The sequence below is a fragment of the Nicotiana tabacum genome, chromosome 23 (assembly GCF_000715075.1).
Source record: "Nicotiana tabacum cultivar K326 chromosome 23, ASM71507v2, whole genome shotgun sequence".
NCBI lineage: Eukaryota > Viridiplantae > Streptophyta > Magnoliopsida > Solanales > Solanaceae > Nicotiana > Nicotiana tabacum.
The window spans coordinates 112017139-112034226 of NC_134102.1; the positions used below are offsets into that span (position 1 = coordinate 112017139).

At 37.5% G+C, this 17088-nt stretch overlaps 1 protein-coding gene across 7 annotated transcripts; it reads right to left on the reverse strand.

Annotated features, from left to right (window-relative positions):
• Positions 1 to 507: 507 nt before the first annotated feature.
• LOC107821004 (uncharacterized) lies at positions 508 to 14674 on the reverse strand. 7 transcript variants are annotated; one of them, XM_075245472.1, is made up of 5 exons: positions 7666 to 7887; positions 1788 to 4960; positions 1248 to 1290; positions 993 to 1174; positions 508 to 720 (listed from the first exon to the last, which is right to left on the reverse strand). In XM_075245472.1, the coding sequence occupies exon 2, from the start codon at positions 4839 to 4841 to the stop codon at positions 2658 to 2660; it is 2184 nt and encodes a 727-aa protein (XP_075101573.1). In that variant the 5' UTR covers positions 4842 to 4960; positions 7666 to 7887; the 3' UTR covers positions 508 to 720; positions 993 to 1174; positions 1248 to 1290; positions 1788 to 2657. The 7 variants fall into 7 exon arrangements, with proteins under 7 accessions (XP_075101573.1, XP_075101572.1, XP_075101571.1 ...); XM_075245471.1 differs by lacking the exon at positions 1248 to 1290 and having other exon boundaries at positions 7666 to 7878; XM_075245470.1 differs by having other exon boundaries at positions 1248 to 4960; positions 7666 to 7878.
• Between the last annotated feature and the right edge of the window lie 2414 nt (positions 14675 to 17088).

Sequence of the window (17088 nt, forward strand, 5' to 3'; positions counted from 1 at the left end):
GCCAAACGGTCCTGGCCCGTTTAGCCCGCGATCCCGGGCCTGGACCGGCCCACTTGCCAGCCTTACTCCTGGCAGAGCTATGGTGATGAAGAAAGGAAAGAAAGAAAAAATTAGAAATTCAGTAAATTGATTTTGAAAAAAAATAAAAATAAAAATAGGGCCCACATATTACAAATGTCAAGCACTAAATGGTCTTACTATCTGACGTGTTATTCATGTAAGGCGATTGAGATAGACGCTTCAAAGGAGGGTTTATTACAGTACAAACGAATGAGTTAAAGTTTCTAAACGGAAAAAATGTAAGTTTATTTACCGGGGTGACAAACTGATGCAAGTTTAAATGGCTCATAGGCCGTTTTGCTGATAGGATAATTGACCTTCCAGTTCCATTATGGATACTGGTCAAGCTGAATCTCAATACGTGCACTATCACGTTGCTCAATTTAGTGAGGAATGCGAGGAATGGATGTCTAGTTAGTATGCAAGCAGATGTGGACAGTAAGAGACTTTTCGGCATAAAATCAAATAACACATTTGGCACAACTCTGGCCTCCAACAATTGCTTAAACCCCAATAAAAGGTACGATTACATGTACATAAATAAGCAATTCTATAAACAATACAAGTCCTGGAAAAAAAATTATAGAAGTATATGGATCATAAACTTCGCCCATAAAAGATAATATGGAGATCATAAACTTCAGATGCAGTCTAAGGAATCTGCAAATCCAAGAATATACGAGTAAAAACATTGTTAGAAAATTATTTTTAATATTTGGGAAAAGACTTCAATCTTAATTACAAGTAATACTTGAAAGAGCAAACAATAGAAGCTCACCGTGGCGAACATCTATAGTCAAAATTTTCAATCAAACAGAATCACTTTTTTGTGAGGAAAAAGTAGATTACAAATAGAAGAACAAAGGTACATAGGAGTCAAGATGTCCTTGATAGCAAAATTATGTTTAAAGCAATAAGATATATGGAGGTACCTTATCTCTTTAAGGAAATGCTGAAACATCTCTGTTATGAGCTTATCGCATTCTAGATCAAGCACGATGACACATGACCTGACCTTGGCCACAGTCTCAAGGACCAAGGCCCTTTTACTATATGATCTGCTGCACTCGTCATGAAAATTCTCAAAGGATGGAACAATTAATTGAAAGACATCCTGTGCGTCAACCAAATGGAATGTTATTAGACGGCCGATAAGGAAGGATAATGAGAGAGTGAATTTCCGATACCTTCATTTTGTCATCATCGGATGGAGCGTCTGGATCAGAAATTCTAGTTATTTCAAAATGTGTAGAGTCAGAAAGACCTATCAAATATTAGTCTAAGGCAGTAACGGAGTAAATCTACAGGTTACTTGTCAGTTGACCGTCCAAAGGATAGGGAAAAAAGAAATTCAGTTGTTTGCATCCAAACTTAGAAACTCAATAACCACAGAGGATTCACAATACTAAATATGATTTGGTGCAAAGGAAAATCTGGTTAAAAAATCTTTTTTTAAAGCCTGCTTCAAGTTCATATCAATGCATAACACCAACAAGTGCAACAATGCAGCACCAAAAAGAGAGGGAGAACAAGGAGTATCTTGTCCATCCCATTTGCCTGGAGATGATTTTACGACATCCAAGACAAAGTTCACAAGAAAAAAGAAGAAAGAATCAAATTCAACAATTGCAATGACAAAGAAACTACACAAAGTACTTGTGGAAGCAAGGTATAAGTTCAAATATAAAGCAACTAGAAACAAATTTATATAAGATAGGGAGAGTCACCTCAACATTTAAGAATCTTCCACGAGGGACTCGTATTTGCTATTTGACCTTGGGATAGAAGAGAAGGTACCTGGGGGGAGAGAGAAGACGAGAGCAGATATTATGGATTCTCAATGACAAAAGATGCTTCAAGGTTCAAGCTGTTGTTCACACAACTTGGTGGCACATTTGACCTCATGCACTGTTTGGTGAACTTCCCAGATTTGGAAGTGCACAACACAGCAAAAATGAAGCCAAACTTTGTGCATAATATACCTCCATCATGCAGAAAGTAAAACAGAATGCATTGTTTGGGGATATTCTGGTCACTGTTTATTTCAGCACCAGTACCAGATCTGCATTCTTTAGTAACAGCTGATAATCAGGGTAGATATGATTGCTCTAGTTTACCCCAATTGTTATCCTTGGCTTGCTTCATATCAGCTAAATAATGTCAGCGATAACAAGATTAAATTTCATAGACATCATCTGCTACGTCAAGTTTCTCTAGAGATAAGATGGGGAAAAAGCTCAAGCTTCACAAGATTCTTTGAACAACATCACAAAGAATCCTTCTATGACTGGATACAAATCACAAGCATCATCTATGAGGTGAACCAATGCAAATCCCCCCACCACAAAGAAAAAGGAAAGAGAAAAAAGAGGTGCGAGCATATAAAGTAACATGTCATGGTTGCCTAATTGATATCATAACAAGACAATTTCTGAAATATGTGCGCAGGTGGTATATTTCTAACAGACAACAAAAATAACAATTAAAAGGTGGGGGGGAGGAAGCAACACAAGTATAATCATACTCAAAAGAGGCTCCATCAACAGCAAACATAGAGATGCTTAGCCACCTGTCAATTCTTGCTCATATTGACTAACCTAACTCGTTAGTGACTCATAACTCTTTCGAACAAAATTTCTCACGAGTATGTACCATGTGACATTATTGGGAATGAAACCAACAGCTATGCCTCTAGTAAGCAGGGTATAAGCATCATCAAGCATGTGCATTTTACAATAGGAAGAAATCAAGGTGTTATAAGTGAAAGCATCAGCACAAACTCCTTCAACTTCTAATTTTTCAAAGAGGCTGTGAGCTTCTCGAATTCGACCATTGTTACAAAAGCCATTTATTAGACTGTTGTACGTGACTATATCAGGTGCCAATCCACGATGTACCAGGTCTCTCAGAAACTCAAGGGCATTTTGAACCTTCCCTATTCTACAAAAGCCATTGACCAAGATGTTGCATGTTACATGATTAGGTTTTATTCCCTTTGTCAGCATTTCTTCAAAAAGTCCAACTGCTCTCTCAATTGCTCCATCATTGCAAAGTGCTTTTACGAGGCCATTGTATGTGATTTCATCAAGGGGACATCCTCTGAATAGCATATCATTCACAAGCTTAAGCGCCTCTTGGGTTTTACCTTTCCTCAAGAAAGCATGAATCAATGTGTTGTAGGTAACTGTATTGGCAATAACTCCCTCAAGGAACATATCTCGATACATCCCCAATGCTTCACCCATCTTGTCTACCTTGCAAAAACCTGAAATCAAAGCATTGAATGTGAAAATGTCTGGTTTACATCCTTTGCTTGACATGTCACCAAAAATTTCTAATGCCTGTTGAATCATTCCTTGTTTACACAAAGCTGATATAAGAGAGTTAAAACCCACTATATTTAGGCTGAGACCTTTTACTGACATCTCAGTAACAAGGTCATAAGCTTCCTGTAGACGGCCAGCCTTGGAGAAGCCATCAATCAAGGTTGTGTACGTGATCACATTGGGCTGGCAACTTTTGGATGACATTTCTTTTACAACTTCATGAGCCGAAGACAAAGATCCCTTCTTGCAAAGACCTCGAATCAGAATGTTGTATGTATAAACATCTGGTTGATAACCTTTAATCAACATGTTCTCATTCAGAATGAATTTTGCTTCATCGAACCGCCCATTAGTCACATAGCCATTAATCAACATATTAAAGATGATATTATTCTGCTCAGGTGCTTTGTTGAGAAGAACCCTTGCTTCATCAACTCGCCCTGTTCGACATAAAGCATGCATCAGAAAGCCATAAGTTATAGCATCGGGGGTGAAACCTCGGAGAAGCATCCGATCCACCAGTTTTGCAGCCTCATGAATCCTATCAGCTCGACAAAGCCCATGGATAATGTCATTGAAAGTATTGATGTCGGGTATGCAACCCATAAGAAACATCTCCTCCAAAAGTTTCAATGCATCATTTACCCTATCAGACTTTGAAAGTGCACGAATAAGAATCTGGTAAATCACTGAATTTGGTACACACCCATGTTTTGTCATGTCTCTAAGAAGTGAACAAGCAGAGTCTACCTCATTGACTATACATAATGCTTGTATCACTCGAGAAAAAGTGAATACAGAAGGAGAAATACCTTTCCCTAACATTTCATAAAACACATTCGGAGCAACTTTTGGACAATTTTCAGCCAACAGAATATCCAATACTTGATTATATGACTTAAATGTGGGTTCACATGAGAAAGTATTCCACATATCCAATAGTATTCTAGTTGCCTGCCCTGGTAAACCAGCTCTTCCATAATGCTTCATTATCACAATAAAGAGGGACTCTTTGAAAACTACCCCTTCCTCTTTCATCTGTAATAACAATCTATCTATAATCTTAAATTCCTTGGCAGCCCCAAGTTTGTCAATCAATGTATAGTAGACATCAAATGAGTGGCAATAGCTCGTCTGGCTACCAGCCCACTGGAATAGCTCCATCGATGTTGGTACATCCAAAGGCAGTGCCAATAATTTATTGAGCTGATACGGGGTAATTTTATTAAGTGATCTTCGGAGTTGCTTGAGGTTAAAAGGCTTAAGCAATCTTTCCCATTCATTCTCGGACTCCGACCCACCACTGCCTTTAGCGTTACCACACTTGTCATCAGTCATACAAGTACAAAATGCAAAAGAAGGGTTCTTATACAGAGTTCCTAGCTCTTCACGTATGTGAATCAAAAGTTTCGACCTTTTCAGCATACCTTCAAATGGGCAGTGCAGAAATTTCATAAACTAGCCATTATATGTTATTCAGATACTTATTCAAGAATTGCCAAGATAGCTTCTCCAATTTGGTTTATGAATAAACCCATTTTAGCTCCACATTGTAAGCGAAGACATTTCTTTTCCTACAACATTCAAGAATAAGATTAAAAACCATCAACCAGATTGATAATGTACAAAAACAAAAACCAAAGACATATATTAATAGAAATTGTGGACACAGGAATTGAGGTCCACTGTTCCACAGAAACTTGCCAGTCATAACAACGTAAAACCAAACAATATAATTTAAATATAAAATAAAAAACAATTGCAGAATAACAATTTATTAGAATCAAACTATCATTCCGAACATAATTTACTTCACAATCGTTCGAACGAGTGTTTGTATAGTGAATACAAACTATAGTATCAATCTCTAGTAAAATTCAATTCAGTTCAAAAATCACAATTTTTCTTAATAATGATTCACAAATCACAATTCAAAATCAAATTTTAAGCCAAATCAATTTACCAATCCAATTCAATTCAAGTTCAATCACGATTTTCCAAAAGATCGAGTTTCTAAGAGACAAAGGAAAACTTGTTGATTTCACCAAAAACTTAACGTGATGACTGAAAATTCACAGCACATTGCCCGCCTAGAGTTTTTCTTTTCTTGCAAAATAGCATCTCGGTAAGGGAAAGCTTCAATTTCAAGCAAAATTCATTCTTCTTTCACACAAAAAATAGCGAAAACAGAGGATTTCCCAAACTCTTGTTTCCATCAGTTCTGATGCCATTCCTGTCACAAGGAGTAAAAGTATTACTCTCTTATCTCTCATAAACTGCAATAATCTCCGCTTCCCCTAGATCTCTTACTCTCAGCAACATCCTGATCTCGCTTTTAGGTAATTTCTCTACTAAATCTCCTGTCCTTCAAGTAGACCATCGTGCTTTATTCCCTATGGTTACTTTTGTTGTTTCTTCTCATGGATGATAGATAGATTAACGTTTGACTCATTTAAAGGTGCTATCTTTATCCCTATCTGTATGCCACTAATATAATGATTGTTTGGCAAATATTCTAGGATTGTTCACGTCTTTTTCCTTTACATTGACATGCTTCCTTTAGTTTTCTTGTAATACAATATTTTGCCCTCGCCTTTTGTCCCAAGTGAAAGAAGAGAATTTAATGAGTTCAGCAACCTTGAAAAACTTGAAAGAAAAAAATCACAAATTGTCAAACTAATAATATTCTTTCTCATACGCTGAATAAAGTTCTGCATTTCTGTTTCATATTAGAACGAACAGTTTTAAAGCCATATTGGCATACTTATACATCTTAGATGATGCAAGTACCACATAAAGCAATTATCCTTGAATATTCTAGTAGTTAATATGTTGTTGTATTCAATTTTACCCCAAGAAATGGGGAATGACTGAACATAAGTTTAATTGAGAACAGGCTCAAATAGAGCAGAATGGATAAAAAATGATTCATATAGCCGACTCCAACTAGCATTTATTTATTGTTTTTGTTGTACTTCTATGTGCTAATTTTATTACTAGAGCTAGCTGCTGTTGTTTGCATTGCTGCTTGCATCAGTTTATCCTCATTGCTGGTTGCATTAGGATAAGAGGAAAGAATGGAATAACATCATTAAAAAGAAAAAGGCTGAAAAAGTGGAATAAGAATCCTCCACTTTTGGTTGTAATTGTCAAGTTGAGCACAGCTTAATTTGTACATCTTCTGGCTTAAACTTTGTCACACCTCCTTTTTGCGGGGCAAAGGAGTTTTTCCAATTAAAGTGACTTTATTTGAAATGGGATTGATTTTATTTTATTTTTAGAAGAGTCGCCACTTGGAATAATTATTTAAGATGTCCCAAATCACCATTTATTTTAAAATCCTAATTCAAGGAAAGTTGACTCTATTTACGGTTTGCGAACACAGAAGATCGGGTAAGGAATTCTGTAAACTCGGGAGAAGGTGTGAGGCACTCCCGGATTCCGTGATTTTAGCACGGTTGCTTTACAATTACACTTGGCTTAATTACTTGATTATGACATGTTTTAGACCTATGTGCATTTTTACCTTTTACCACTTTTATTATATATTTAAACCGCTTTTAGTATTTCTAGAATTTATTTGAACAAGTTACGATGTCGTACACTTGCCGTTCTATATATACCGCAAATCGCGCCACGTGAAACGCACCCGCAATTTACGACATGTTTATTTTTACTAAATGATTTGAAGTTATAGGGTCAAGCCATGCGAAAGTACCCCTGAGTTTTGGAGTTATGTCTAAGGGTGGGCATTCGGTACTTCGGTTCGGTATTTCGGTATTCGGTTTATCAATTGTGTATACCAAATACCGTACCAAAGTAGTTCGGTACGGTGCTGTATTTCTTATTTTGGTTCGATATGGTTTCGGTACGGTTTCGGTTTGATACATAATGTATCACGTTGTGCTAACACTGCTAAGAGCCAAAGCAAGCAGAAACAAAATTGCACTGCATTCCTAAAAGATTATAAAATTCATTTGGACTACGCCCAAGTTGAATAAATCAACAAATTGCCATAGAGTCCAAAGGTGTGGGAAAAAAGAAAGAAGGCAAAAGGAACTATATTTTGGAACCATAGGAGAAGAAAACAGAATACTAATCTTTAAGAGTTTTGCTTTACATCCCTTTCTAAAGTGACAACAGCGTCAAATATTTGTGGCTAACAAATAACATTATGTCAATACATACGTTTATACTTTATAGTTTATACCGCCTTTTGTAACCAAAAAAGAAGCTATTGGTTACAAAATACAAACTGAAGATTAAAGAAGTTGTGAACCTGTTGAAGAGTTGGAGATTGAAGAATGAAGGTAAAAAATGAGGAAACAAGCCGTCACACTTGAGAGTCGTCGGCGCCGAGGTTGTGAAGTCACTGTGACGCCGTCTCTATCGCACTCGCAGCACTCGCAATCGCAGACGATCTGTTCTTCACTTCTTAGTTCTTTCTTGAGATTTGAGAGAAACCTAATTCTAATTCCTATCGTTAGAAACAAGGGAAAGAGACTAAGAGAGTAAGGGACTTGGGCTTAGTCTTATTGGACTAGAAATACAAACATAAAATTTTGGGTTGGGCTAGGGCAGTGTAGGACTAGGATAGGAATTAGGAAACACATGAAATACTTAAATAATTCGGTATTTCGATCTACCGAAATATCGAATAACCGAAAATTTAATACCGAAAAAATCGAAACCGAAATACCGAATTAATTCGGTCCGGTTCGGCATTCGGTTTTTCGGATTTTATGCCCACCCCTAGTTATGTCATGACTATGCCACGGGAACTGTACCCATAGCCATGACAATTCATATTATTGATCGTGCCTAAAGCAAGCTACGATATTCATAAATTATTTATCTCTTGCAAATCCGAGACAATTATTTTGTCTATCTTCACTCTTCCCTTTCTCTTTTTGCGACGAGTCTTGAATTGATTCACGACTCGCCTCACTCCCTCACAATAGTTATTTCCGCTCTTTTTTTTTTTATGTAATGGACCTTGGATGTACCGCAACCCACATCTCTCACTCACAATTATTCTTTCTATTACCCATGGGGCCGCGCCTCTAACCTAGGCCTAAATCAATCAAAAGAAGCACCTTGGGTTCTTTCTCTTATTACTGCCTTGAGTCTTTCTGCCAATAATTTAGAAACAATTTTGTAAACACTTGTTAGTTTACAAATATGTATAGTGTAGTCTTGTCCCACATTGGAAGAGGAGTAATATCTCCTTGTAGTGTATAGCTATAAATAAGGACCTCTTGTATTGTATTTATCATCCAATATCAATAATATATTTTCTCCCATGCCTTCTCACATGGTATCAGAGCATTAGTGAGAAAAGATCGCTGTGCGTCATTCCAGCGTTAACCGGGAAGAAAGAACTTAGTCATCGTGTAATTTTTCCGGTGACCTAAGGCTTGTCTAAGTGAAAGTCACTTTCTGTCGGTGTTGTGCTAAAACCAACACCACCATCAGGTAGATCACCCTCCGACTACCAACCCCTTGAAATTTTATCCGGCAGAAAAGCCGCCACTCTCCTCCACGCGCCGGAAACAACTTTTCCGGCGAGGGTTCCGGCCACTTTCCGGCCATTTTTTCGCGAAGCTTCTTCAGGACAGTGTGTTCTCCTCAAAATTCCGAGCCTACCCATCTAATTCAAATCAAATTCCGGCCACTTTTATATTTTTCCGGCGTGAACAGTGACTTCTCTGGCCATTTTTTGAAAATATTTCTTCAGGACAGCTTGCTCACAAAGGAATTCCGAGTCTATCCATCCTGGTTACAACAAATTCCGACAACTTTGGAATTTTCCGGCGAGCTACAGTGTTTCCGGCGTGAACAGTGTTCCGGCGCAGAACAGTGTTCTGTTTTCCTGCTGTAAACAGTGTTTTTCAAGCTATTTCTTCAGCTACTACTACAAATTGTAGCGACATGGGGACCGATGCTTTGAATAGTCGGATGGTTTCTTTAGCAGAGTATATTGAGTTCCTTCAGTATAAAGCATGTAAGCAGACATCGTCTGAGATAGCTTCTGTTGTTCAAACAGGTAATAGCGTGACTTGTTTCTCCCAATCTTCATCCTCTGAGTTTTGGGTCATTGATTCAGGTGCATCAGATCATATTTCTGGTAACAAATCTCTTTTCACTACTATTTCGTATTCTCAATCTCTTCCAAAAGTCACAATGGCCAATGGGTCTCAAACCATGGCAACTGCAATAGGTCAAACAAGCCCACTTCCTTCCTTACCTTTAGATTCAGTCCTTTATGTTCCCAATAGTCCTTTTAATCTCATAGCTGTTAGTCGCTTAGCCAAATCACTTAAATGCGTTGTTTTATTTCTTGATGACCATGTTTTTATACAGGAACGCAGTACGGGGCGGATCATTGGTACCGGGCGTGAATCAAACGGACTTTATTACCTTATCCTTGCTAAATCACATGGACTCACATCTTGTCTTCCTGCTACAACTTGTCATGTTACTGATTCACCAGATTTATTACATAAACGGTTGGGACATCCCAGTTTGTCAAAACTTCAGAAAATGGAATCTGGTTTATCTCACTTGTCAGCTCTAGAGTGTGAGTCATGTCAGCTTGGTAAGCATACCCGCTCCCATTTCCCTCGACGTCTTGATAATCGAGCAGAGTCACCTTTTACTTTAGTCCATTCAGATATTTGGGGTCCTAGTCGGGTCAGTTCCACCTTAGGATTCTGCTACTTTGTTAGTTTCATTGATGATTACTCCAGGTGCACTTGGATATTTTTGATAAAAAATCGATCTGAGCTGTTTTCTATTTTCCAGACCTTCCACGCTGAAATTCAAAATCAATTTGGGGTTTCTATTCGCACATTTCGTAGTGATAATGCCCGAGAGTATTTGTCTTCCCCATTTCAGCAGTTTATGAAATCTCATGAGATTATTCATCAAACATCTTGTCCGTACACATCTAAACAAAATGGGGTAGCTGAAAGAAAAAATAGACATCTTATTGAAACTGCTCGTACCTTACTCATACAATCTCATGCTCCGTTGCGTTTTTGGGGGGATGCCGTTCTTACATCTTGCTATCTTATTAATCGTATGCCATCTTCAGCTATCCAGAACCAAGTTCCATTCTCTGTCTTGTTTCCCCACTTACCTTTGTTCTTTCTTCCACCCCGTATCTTTGGAAGCACTTGTTTTGTCCATAACCTTACTCCAGGAACAGATAAGTTAGCTCCTCGTGCTCTTAAGTGCGTATTTCTGGGTTTCTCGAGAACACAAAAGGGGTATCGATGCTACTCTCCTGACCTCCAGCGGTACCTTATGTCCGCTGATGTTACCTTCTTTGAAACCCAATCATACTTCACAGGTTCAGGTCATCACTTAGATATTTCTGAGGTACCTACCAGTTTCATCTTTTGGAGATTCAGTCACTCCAGCTCCACCACCTACAACTCCAGTTGTAGCTCCACCACCTATAGCTCCAGTTGTAGCTCTACCACCTATAGCTCCAGTTCCACCACCTACAATTCCGGTTGTAGCTCCACCACCTATAGCTCCAGTTCCTCCACATAATCCAGTTCAACCTTCTGCAGCTCCACCATTCTTGACTTATCATCGTCGTCCACATCCAGCATCAGGCCCAGGTGATTCACGCCCCGTATCAGATTCTGCACCTACTGCGGACTTGTCTCCTCTTAGTCAACCAATTGCACTCCGCAAAGGTGTACGATCCACACTTAATCCTAATCCCCACTATGTCTGTTTAAGTTATCATCGTCTGTCGTCACCACATTATGCTTTTATATCTTCTTTGTCCACTGTTTCTATCCCTAAGTCTACAGGTGAGGCACTATCTCATCCAGGATGGCAATATGCTATAATTGACGAGATGTCTGCTTTACATGCGAGTGACACTTGGGAGCTTGTTCCTCTTCCTGCAGGTAAGTCTACTGTTGGTTGTCGTTTGGTTTATGCAGTCAAAGTCGGCCTGGATGGCCAGATTGATCGGCTTAAGGCTCGTCTTGTTGCGAAAGGATATACTCAGATTTTTGGGCTTGATTATAGTGATACTTTCTCTCCCGTGGCTAAAGTAGCATCTATTCGTCTCTTTTTGTCCATGGCTGCTGTACGTCATTGGCCTCTTTATCAGTTAGACATTAAGAATGCTTTTCTCCACGGTGATCTTGAGGAAGAAGTTTATATGGAGCAACCACCTGGTTTTGTTGCTCAGGGGGAGTTTAATGGTTGTGTGTGTAGATTGCGCAAGTCACTATATGGTTTGAAACAGTCCCCTCGAGCTTGGTTTGGTAAGTTCAACACAATTATTCAGGAGTTCGGCATGACTCGTAGTGAGGCTGATCACTCTGTGTTTTATCGGCATTCTGCTCCTAATCTGTGTATTTATCTAGTGGTTTATGTTGATGATATTGTTATTACTGGTAATGATCAGGATGGTATTACTAATCTGAAGGAACATCTCTTTCAGCACTTCCAGACTAAGGATCTGGGCAGATTGAAGTATTTTCTAGGTATTGAGGTCGCTCAGTCTACCTCAGGTATTGTTATTTCACAGCGGAAGTATGCCTTAGACATTCTTGAGGAGACTGGAATGATGGGTTGCAGACCTATTGACTCTCCTATGGATCCGAATGCTAAGCTTCTGCCTGGACATGGGGAGCCTCTTAGAGACCCTACGAGATATAGGAGGTTGGTTGGCAAATTGAATTACCTCACAGTGACTAGACCTGACATTTCTTTTCCGGTGAGTGTTGTAAGTCAGTTTATGGATTCTCCATGTGATAGTCACTGGGATGCAGTTGTTCGCATTCTTCGGTATATAAAGTCAGCTCCAGGCAAAGGATTACTATTCGAGGATCGAGGCCACGAGCAGATTGTTGGGTACACAGATGCTGATTGGGCAGGATCACCTTTTGATAGACGTTCTACGTCTGGATATTGTGTTCTAGTAGGAGGTAATTTGGTCTCGTGGAAGAGCAAGAAACAGAATGTAGTTGCTCGATCTAGCGCCGAAGCCGAATATCGGGCCATGGCTATGGCGACGTGTGAGTTAGTTTGGGTCAAGCAGTTGCTCAAGGAGTTAAAGTTCGGAGAAATCAGCAAGATGGAACTAGTGTGTGATAACCAAGCTGCTCTTCATATTGCGTCAAATCCGGTGTTCCATGAGAGGACTAAACACATTGAGATCGACTGACACTTTGTCAGAGAAAAAATACTTTCAGGAGATATGGTTACAAAGTTTGTAAAGTCGAATGATCAACTAGCAGATATTTTCACTAAGTGTCTTACTGGTTCTCGTATTAGTTACATGTGTAACAAGCTCGGTACATATGATGTGTATGCACCGGCTTGAGGGGGAGTGTTAGTTTATAGATATGTATAGTGTAGTCTTGTCCCACATTGGAAGAGGAATAATATCTCCTTGTAGTGTATAGTTATAAATAGGGACCTCTTGTATTGTATTTATCATCCAATATCAATAACATATTTTCTCCCGTGCCTTCTCACACCTATCAGCACTTCAATAATTAAAACCAAAAAATCACACGGCCAATATCAGAACCCATGTTCAACTTCACAAGGCCCATTATTGCTCAATGGCTCATATTTGACAATCCAATACTAGTCTAAAATGATCGGCTAACCAAGAGAAGCAACAGCTAATATGAAACTAAGTTTCAAACAAAGATCTTTGAACTATTCTGAAGTCACAATAACTGATTAATCATAGAACTACCTTAACTCATAAATAGCCAAAAATGAACAGTAGGCAAGCATAGAGACAAAATATTATCATGAGCCAGGAATAGTGTTTCATTCAAGCACAAAATCCATAGCATTTGAACACTAAATCAACATTAATCAAGGTTAAGACAAGAAATGAACCTAAAAATATGAACCTGAATTTTCAATATTTCACAGCTTTACAATTCAAAAGTGAACTAGGCCACAAATGAACAACTTGACTGAAGCCTGACGACCTCGAACCGAAACCTGCTAACAGACCTCTTGACCAACAACTCAAATGGACGACCATTGTCACCGGAAATTTTACCTGCAACTCGACTGGATTTTCGGTGTAGTTGTGGTTCGAATTTGGGGTGTCAGAGACTGCCAGCTGTGGTTTCATAGCTGGTTATCGGGGCTGTTTTGTGGTGCTTTTGGTTGGTGTTTTGGGGCTGCTTTCAGCTGGATTTCGGGGCTGGGTTTTAACTGCGTTTTTAAGGTGTTTTGAGCTGGTTTTTGATGGCTTTTCAGAGCTCTTTTGGACTGTTTTCGAGCAGATTTTCGTGGCTGTTTTTGAGGCTATTTTCGCCTGTTTTCACAGCTGTTTTTGAGCTGTTCAGCAGCTACTTTTTGCTGTGTTTTGAGGGTGACTTCAGCTACGTTTTGGGGGTATTTTTGGGGACGTTTTTGGCTGCTTCGATGGAGTCCATGACTGGACGCTTTATGGTGATCTTGGGGGAAGTTTCAGCTTGTTTCATGGCTATTTTGGGTGTCTCAAGTGGAAAATAGGGCCGGACAGTAATGGAACCTTGGAGCTATGAATCCATGGAGTTTTTAGGTGGTTGACATGGCTGGGAATGGAGGAAAGAAGATGGTATTTGTGGTGGCTGCGTTTTTCCCTTAGAGAAGAAGTTGCGGCTATGAAAGTTAGAAAGAAAAGATGACTGCTAGGTTTTTTAACTCTCAAATTAATCTGAAAATCTCACTTTCAAATCCTACTTTAAATAAACATTCATGTTCATGTTGCGCACAAATTGATTACAATATGAATGCTTAGGCAAACAACAGAGCACCTTTTCTACATGGATCTGTACTAATTTCATGCACCAGAGTAATTCAAAATTAAATCAAGTTGGCAGGTGATATTGGAAAACATGTTGAACACATGAAACAGAGAAAATTACTGCAAGTTCATAGTATTGTAGCATCCAATCACGATTACATGATTTAAATCAAGTTCACACCTCAACAGCAATGTGAAGATCTCAAAATAACCAAATAAAGGCAGAATGGGTGAATCAACAGAACAGGAACAGCATAACAGCAGCGGACAACAATTCTATAGCTCAAATAACACTCGGATTCCCAAAAATTATGAAGCAAAGAAAGCAGAAGTTGAAAATAGCCTTGAAATCACTCTTTTGTTTCTATTTTTGTTTTGTTTTTTTGGAGCTCTTTTGAATTCTCAGATCTGGATTTGAATTCTCCTCTCCCAGCTATTTTGTGTGCTTTTGTAGAGAGGTGAGAATGAGCGTGTCTGAGAGGAGTGTGGGGGAATTTTCGTGTGTTTGTGTGAATTCTCGTTATTTAATACTTTAAAATAAACTAAAATTTATTATTAAATTTTTTTGTATTTGAACTATGTAAAAAGTCATAATATGTAGGACTTTAAAATTCATTAAGATTTGACCTTATATAAATTTATACTTCCTTGTATTAATATAACTATAACACCTTATATATTAATTTTTTAATACTTAATACTTGAAGTCAACTTTTATATAAAAGAATTTATTAGTTTTGAAATTTAGGGACAGCTAAATTATGTACGAAATTAAAAAGAAATATCCCAGAAATCCTAGGTGAATAAAGAAATGTTTGAAAAATATGTCCAAAATTTTATCGTAAACAAAGAAGTAAACTAATGATAGGATTTGAATGGAAATGATTCTCGGATTCTATTATCTTTTTTTTTAGAAATTCTAGGAATGTATTATTTATCTTTTTTCATCATGAAAATTCTATTATAAAATTAAAAGTATCTTTTATCTTCAGCAGTTATTGCTGTTTTTTTACACTTAATTGCATGATTTTATCACACAGTCTAAATTTTTGTCTTGATCAATATTTTCATAGTTACATAAAAAGTTTTTTTCCAATAATTTGATTAATTAATGTTCTTAGGGAGGAGTGGTTTAACATCACTTTTCTAACACTACTTAATCACAATAATTTAAATTTAATATATAAATATGCATGCAAATTGTGTACATATTAATTTTTAATTGATTTATCAAAATAACTCTTTGAATCAACTAATTTGTTAAAGAATCAAATTCAATTTTTTTACAAATTCATCATATAAGTAAATGCAAAAATTTTGGCGTGCATAAATTTATTTCTATAAGGAGAGCATTGAATATTAAAGAAATAGAAAAAAATAGAGCAATATTAATTACAATATAGTATTGAGAGTTGGTTATACGCGCGTACCTTAATACTAGTGTGAATAAAGTGTGGGAAATCTATACAAGTGTGGGTTTGAAGTGCATTGGCCCAATTGCTCATAGCAACCAGCAGCTTCTTTCTCTTTGTTTTAATTTCAGATTTTGCCACCTAAATTGAAACTCTAATTTAAATCCAATTCTTTGCAAAATTAACTCAACTATCTAATTCATGTAACAATTAAACTAATTAAACGATAAATTATTAAACTAAGACTAATTGATTAATAAAAATTACTGGTGTATTATTATTTTTTGTGATTTTGTTTTATTTATTTTTTTTAAATAAAATATAACTACAAGCCATTAAAGCTATTAATGCAATTATAATCTAAAAAGAATGCGACGAATGAAGAACGTAACTTTTTTTTTTTGATGATTTTATGATTTAAAACAATTCTAAATGTGCATATAAATGCAAATAAAAATGCCAAACAAATCAAGTAAAAATAAGAAAAAAATTCCTAAAACTCTATAAAAGGCATAAAAGCTATTTTTGGAATGTTTTAGGAGTAATTTTATATCGGTCAAAAATTACGTGCTCACAAATTATTGGTTTTTTTTTTTATCTAATTAGATAAGAGATCTGAATGGGAAATGGAGGGAAAAGAGGAAACGAAAAGTTTGAAGTGTTTTCCTTTACTAATGCACATTGTCCCTCATCAGAAGATGGAAAGAAAATATTTGTGCTTAAATATAGAAGCATATCTTCTAGCTCTTAAAGAGTAGAGAAGAAGTGGTGCCTGGCGCAGTCATCTCCGTCGCTCACTCGGCTACGACGCGGTTAAATTTCCTAATGGTCGTTTTGGGTTTAAAATTCGCGACCTGACTTCTGCTGAAATGGTACATCAGGTGAACAGGCACCTTCGCACCTATTCAACTCAGACTGTTTGGCTATAAATTCAGAATTTTTTTCTCATTTTTCACCACCGAATATCTGCATACTCTCCCCTCTCTCTTCTGCATTTATGTACTGTTTTTCAAAGTAAAACGTAAGCATAAGTGTGGTTTACTGCCGTTTGTTGAGTTCGACGAAGTTCTGTAACTTTCATTGTCAGAATTACAGAATAGTTGTTCCGTTCTATCCTGGGAGGGATTAATCCAATAAGCTTGGGCAACAGTGAGGGGATTACATGTCATATCCAAAACTACCTCCTAGACGTGACTGGCACCCAGCTAACACCATCTGCCAGGCGAACCCCTTTCTCTAACATTTAACTATTTACACAAACACTGAGAGAAAAAGTGCAGGCCTAAAAGTATTATTAATAATTAAAGAGGAAATGATTATCACCTAATACCTTAGTCAATTGATAAAAAAACCAACAATCACTCAAATAATAAAACTCTAGCCCAAATCCCACACTAAGACCATAGAGCATCTAACAGAGTAATATGAGTTTTAGTGACGGATATGCAAACCCCAAAGAAAAGGAAATAACTAGCATAAACTAGATAAAGCTGCA

What these genes read in the sequence shown, in the direction of transcription:
- LOC107821004 (XM_075245469.1), bottom strand. Translation starts at nt 4,841, where the DNA reads ATGAAATTTCTGCACTGCCCATTTGAAGGTATGCTGAAAAGGTCGAAA.